At 65.2% G+C, this 5,495-nt stretch overlaps 2 protein-coding genes across 3 annotated transcripts in view; both read right to left on the bottom strand.

The window, feature by feature from the left end:
- The window catches only part of CDC42EP2 (CDC42 effector protein 2), a 6,933-nt gene extending 5,427 nt beyond the window's left edge, over nucleotides 1-1,506 (bottom strand). The window contains exons 1-2 of one of the 2 annotated variants that reach the window (XM_085324393.1): nucleotides 1,195-1,264; nucleotides 373-691 (exon numbers count right to left, since the gene is read on the bottom strand). Coding sequence is in view for 1 of the 2 variants with exons in the window: in XM_085324392.1 (XP_085180518.1) it covers nucleotides 1,195-1,482 (288 nt within the window). In the remaining variant the exon portion in view is untranslated. Of the gene's footprint in view, nucleotides 1-372; nucleotides 692-1,194 lie in introns of both variants that reach the window. The other variant, XM_085324392.1, reaches the window with a different exon arrangement.
- Nucleotides 1,507-1,741: 235 nt separating this feature from the next.
- POLA2 (DNA polymerase alpha 2, accessory subunit) lies at nucleotides 1,742-5,413 on the bottom strand. The gene is made up of 8 exons (XM_085324394.1): nucleotides 5,260-5,413; nucleotides 4,494-4,532; nucleotides 4,153-4,226; nucleotides 3,736-3,844; nucleotides 3,016-3,122; nucleotides 2,838-2,897; nucleotides 2,247-2,373; nucleotides 1,742-2,151 (listed from the first exon to the last, which is right to left on the bottom strand). Exons 1-8 carry the CDS (start codon nucleotides 5,368-5,370, stop codon nucleotides 2,005-2,007), a joined length of 774 nt encoding a protein of 257 aa, XP_085180520.1. The 5' UTR covers nucleotides 5,371-5,413; the 3' UTR covers nucleotides 1,742-2,004.
- Nucleotides 5,414-5,495: the final 82 nt, after the last annotated feature.

Below are 5,495 nucleotides of genomic sequence, written 5' to 3'. Positions count from 1 at the left end.
GGCTCCGTGCGGGAAAGACGCAGGACGCCGCCACCGCGTGCCGGCATCGCGGCCGGCAGGCGAGTCCGGAGCGACTGCTCCTGCGGCCGGCGCCTCCTGCCAGCCGGATCGCCAAATGCTCTTAAACGGCAGAAAAACGCCTCGTTTTCCCCGCCGCGTTTCCCCGGGACGCGGAAAACGTCCGCGTTGGGAGAAGAGCGACGATGGGGGATGAAAACGAGGAGGAAAACGCGGCGCCCGGAAGCGCGGCAGTTCGGGCCGCCCGGCTCCGCGCCTCCGTTTCCCCCTTCGCCGGCCTTTCCCGGGAGAAAGCTTCCTTGCGTTCCCTGCCCCGATTCCCGCTGGAACAGCCGCAAAATCCAGAAATCCGACCTTGGAGAAACGTGGAGAGCCGACAGCTCGAACCCGGAGACAACAACCCGACTGCGGGAATTCCCGCGGGGAAGGGAGAAGCCTTTAATCGCCTGCTCCGAGTTTCTTTCCATCTGGAAGCTGACGGATCGGGGCGGGAACGRCGCACGGCTCGCTCCGATATCCCCGGATCGGAGCCAAAGTCCGGCAGGGGCTGGCTCCCCGCCTCGCTGCGGGCGGGGAGGATCCGGCCGCCGTCGCTCCGAGCGCCGTATCTATTCCGAGGATCTCGACTCAGCTAATTTAATCCGCAGCCGGGCAGAAACTTCGCAGCCGGTTGCTAAAATTACCRGGCAGCCGGGCGGATCCGTAGCAAAACAAAAGAAAAAAAAAAGGAGGGGGGAAACGGTCGGATCTTTTCACGGAGAAGACATAAGCGATTCCCTAGTTTCCAAATTTAAAATCGTTTGGRTTCGGTTCCGGAGAGCTCCGGTATCGTCTCCAGTGAGGATTCGCTTCTGCCTCCGCCCCGGCTCGGCTCCGATCCCCGAACTGATCCGTGGGGAAAGCGAGCGCCCAGCTCGTCTTCCGCCTCCGGCAGCTCTCCGGGAACGAGCCGCGCGGAGCCGGGAAGAGAGGCCAAAGCCGGAGGAGAAACCGTCCGCCGCGGCGGGCCTTGCCGGGGCGGCGTCGTTCCGGAGGCTCCCGGGAGCCACCGGGATCCTCCCCCTCTTCCCCCCTCCACCCCCTCCCCGCTCCTCCGCCGCCGGCTTTGCCGTAGGGAAACGCCTCTGTCGCGCGAGCCGACGACACGGAAACCGCCGCCGCCGCTCCGCTACTCACCGCCGCCCTCCTCTTCCTCCCGTCCTTTCCGAGCTCGCCGCCGACTGAGCCCGGAGCCGCATCCAGCCGCCGCTCTGTTCCCCTCCCTCGCCGCTCCGGGCCCGGAGCCAACGGACAAGCCCCACCCCGGGGCCCACTTCCACCGGAGCCCCCGCCGGAGCGAGCGCCGCTCCGGGTTTCCAGCCTTTTTCTTCCTCCCGCCGCCTCGGCTTTTCCCTCCCCCCTCCCTCGACTCGGATGCAGCCGACGGCAGCGGGACGAGCGCGGAGTCGGGATGGAAACTCGCATCCGCTCGGGCTGCCGCGGCGGGAGGATTCCCCGCGGCGGCACGGCACGGCACGGCTCGGCTCGGCCGGCCCCCTCTCCCTGCCCTTTCCCGGGAATCCCCGCTGATTTGTCCCCCCCCACACACACACCCTTCCCGATTCCTTGGYAAATCGCCGTCGCTCGCGGGATCCCCGGGGAACAACCGGGATTAATTCGCTCCGCCGGCGCGAGGCGCTGCACCGAGAGGTTTTTCCCCGCGCGCGGAGCCGCGTTCGGGAGTTTACTTTTTTTTGGGTGTGTTTTTTTTATTGTCTTTTAACGTGAAAATTCGAAGCGTGTTGGAACAGCGATTCGCTTCCCGGAAGGAAGGAAGCAGCYGGGCAGCGGGCGAAACCRAGGGAAAACTCYGTCCTCCGGCTCYGACCGTTTTTGTTTTCTCTTTYGCAGGCRCAAAAAAAAGGGGCGAAAGCGGCCCGAAAGCAGCGGTCCGGCGGCGCCGCGGGGGAAGGTGCCGGCAGGAATCGGCCGCATCCCGCTCGTCCCTTAAATCCGGACCACCTGGGCGGCGACGCAGGGGCTCTTCCGCTCGCCCTCGCCCTCGGAGCGCCGCACGTACAGGCGGCCGTAGGTACCGCCGACCTGCCCCTTGGTCAGCCGGCCGGGATTGACGCACACGCAGCCCAGCACGTCCTGCGGAGAAGGAGGAGGAAAAAACCAGGAAAACCGGGCTTGGAGGAGCGATTCCCGGCGGGAACGGCGGCGCGCGGAAGGGACGCGCCGTTAACCTTGACGAAGTAGCGCAGCTCCGAGGGGGCGACGAGGATGTCCGGCGTGACGGGCAAAGCCGCGTAGCTGTAGAAGTTCTCGTAATCCACGTTCATCTCCTCGGCGGGCGGATACAGCGGGTAGTAACTGCCGGGACACGCGGAAGTTATCCGGCGCTTCCGGGTCTATCCCGGTCGCTTCCACGTTCGGTTTTGCCGTCAGGACGCGGCTTTTGGGTCAAACAGCATCGGCCTGCGGCCGCCCGTCATCTACGGTCTATCCAAGCGGGAGCTCGGAGCTGATTTGCGGAGCTGTAAAAGCACCGGAGCGGGAACGCGTCCCCGATTCCCTCTACCCCGTCCCCAAGGACCCGCAACCGGCCGCTCTCAGGACAGCGGCCTGGAAAATCCGACCGGAAAAAGTCCCGCGGGGAATTTAACACGGAGGATGTAACGGCATTAAACGCCCCCGAATCGCCCGCGCAGACCCAGCGACTTCCAACGGGAACGTTTTTTTTCTGCCTTGAAAAACGTCGCTCCGAGCGGAGCGGCGCGGAGGACAACGGCGCCGTTGTCCCGCGGGATTGGGAACGGCCCGGAAAACCGCCTCACCTCCTCTGCGTCAGGACGTGCTTGAGGATCCGCGTGAAGCGGTCCGAGATGCCCGAGGAGCTGCGAGCGAGCGAAAACGCCTCAGATCRAGAGCCGAGCACGGAGCGAAACCGGCTCCCGGAGGGAGCATCCGCGGCCGAAATCCGGCGGCTTGGGAGGGGCCGGATTCGGCTCCCACCTGCTGATCTCCTCGGCTCCCATGTGGAAGAGCAGATCCGTGGAGGTCAGGCCGAAGACGGTGCCGTCGATTTCCAGGGTGCAGGGATCCGAGACGAAGTGCACGCGCTGAAACGAGAGCCCGGGCGCGCGCCGAACCCTTCCGTAAACGCGGGGAAAACGCGCCGGGATCGCGAGGAGGGAACCGCCCGCCGCCACGGACAAAACGCGGTCGAAAACCCGTTAAAATTAGGGACAAAAATAAAGGTTTGGAGCCCCTGGGGTCTCCCCATCCCGATCGAACGACGCGTTTTTCCCACCGAATCCCTCTCGTTGTCTTTTACGGCGTTCCCCGTTTCCCCGCGTTTTGGGGAGCCCTCGGACCTCACGGGCAGGACACGGCACCCGGAGCAGCCAGGACGTCTGTTCCCAGCTCCTCTTCCCGGTCGGAAAAGGTTTCCCCGCTGCTCTCGCTTCCTCATGGGTGAGGAAGCAGAAATAAAGCGAGTTGCCGGATTCTCCCRGGAATCTCAGCTTGCTCCTCGGGGAGCTCCCGGATGGATTCTCCCAGCAAAAAACCGCTGCCGATGTTTTTCCGGACGGATCCGGCTCTACAGCGAGTAAAACCCCGCTTTTCGCCCCAAGCGAGCGACCGGAACCCGAATCTCGCACGAGGACTCGGGCCGGCTTTTCCCGCGCCGGCAGATCCCGCCGGGAAGGCGGCGGAGCCGGCGGCCGTTACCGGCTTGTCCTCCTTGGGCAGCTCGGCGCAGGCGAAGGGCGGCTGCGGGTACACGCAGTCGTGGTGGACGTCCCGCAGYGACGGCACGAAGACGAGCTGGGAGCCGGCGCTGCCGGGGAGAAGAGAGCGGGAAAACGGCTCCGAAATCCGCCCCGGGGCCTCGGCCACGGCCTCTCTCCGGAGGCTCCGGGTCTGCCGGYGCCTCCGTTTTCCCGGACGGCGTCGGGAGCGTCGGGAAGCGACGGCCGCGGGGGGGGGGATCAGCTCGCCACGCCGATTAACCCGGCCTCCCCCAGCCGCCGGTTCRTTAGGGACGAATCCGTTAAGCGCCCGCGTTTCCCATCGGGAGAGGCCCGGGAACGCCGGGACAGAGCRGCGGCGGCGATTCGGGAGCGTTTTCTTTCCCGCTCTTCCTACCTCCTCGTCCCCTCTATTATCGTTTTCAGACACAGCTTGAAGACGTCGGCGAAGGATCCGAGGAGCCGGCAGTTCTGCAAGCGGAAAACGGCACGGTCCGAGGGAGCGGACGGGAGCGCCGGGAAAGACCGCGCTCCGGATCGCCCCCGAAGCTGCCGGGACGCCGCCGAGCGCCAGATCCGCGGGGATTCGGGGCGGTAAAATCCATCCAGGGCGGAGGAGTTTCAGTGAGAATCCCCCATTCCCGCCCCGGCAGCAGCTGCCCCATCGCCGATCCGACGGGATTCGCTCCCGGAAGGAGCCGGCCGCTTCCCGCTTTCCCCTTCGGGGCTTGGCCTCACCTCCACTTGCTCGTGCTTAGCGTCGAGGAAAGGCCCAAACTGCGAAGAAACGGCGACGGCAGTGAGGAAAAAACCCSGATCCAGAGGGAAAGGCCCCGCGCGTCCCGCCGAGGAACGAATTTAAACCGGAAATAGCAGCGTTTCCCTCTTTTTTTTTAGGGCTCCGGCGCTCCCTTTCCCGACTCCGAGGATGAGAGCGACGCTGCCACAGAGACCGCGGGCGGCTTTTCCTCCCTCCGGATAAAAATCCCACRTGAGCAGCTGGCTCAAAGCGGGTTTTTTTTCTTTATTTCTCGCTTTATTAGTTGCCTCGGAGAAGCCGAAACCGACTTTTATCCCGTTAATCCCAAAGCAACCGGGGCAAATCCGAACGCGGGAGGCCGGATAAGAGCCAGCGTCGGCCGGCGTATCCATCCTGCCCCAGCCGGAGCGAGAGCGGGAAGGTCGGATCGCGCTTCCCAGGGGWTTTAAGAGCAGGATTTGCCGTCGGATGGGAGGTTACCCGGAGCTTCCGCGCGCCTCCGAGGGGCGAAASGGGCTTTGCCGCCGCGGGCTCCGAACGGCGGATTTATCCGCGACGCTCCCGGCGGCTCGGAGCGGCTCCGGAAACGGCCCCTTCGCCTCTAAGGGATCCCAAAATCCCGCAAAAAGCCCCCTCCGGGAAAGGCTTTAACCTCGGCATCCCGGCCCCGCTCCGCATCCAGCGATTCCCTTCGGATGCTTTTCCCCCTCCCCCTTCCCGACGCCAGCCGGGCCGCGGCCTCACCAGGATGCAGGCGTCCGGCYTGTCCCGGCGGATGACGTCCACGAGGTCGGAGAGCGGGTCGTAGGCGATGCTGTCGGAGGTGGTGTAGGGCCCGCAGGCCACCAGGATCATCCGCTGCTCCGTGTCTGCGGGAATGCCGGAAAACGGGGCCGCGCGTGAGTGGGGCTTTCCGGCGCCTTTTCCGTCCCGGAAAGCTCGGCTTTCTGGTGCCTTTCCCGCTTTCTGGCACTTTTCAC

This window comes from Rhea americana, unplaced genomic scaffold (assembly GCF_003343005.1).
Source record: "Rhea americana isolate MKP2758 unplaced genomic scaffold, rheAme1 scaffold_906, whole genome shotgun sequence".
NCBI classification, from domain to species: domain Eukaryota; kingdom Metazoa; phylum Chordata; class Aves; order Rheiformes; family Rheidae; genus Rhea; species Rhea americana.
The sequence above is the reverse complement of the archived record's forward strand: the minus strand, read 5'-3'. Positions and strand labels throughout refer to the sequence as shown.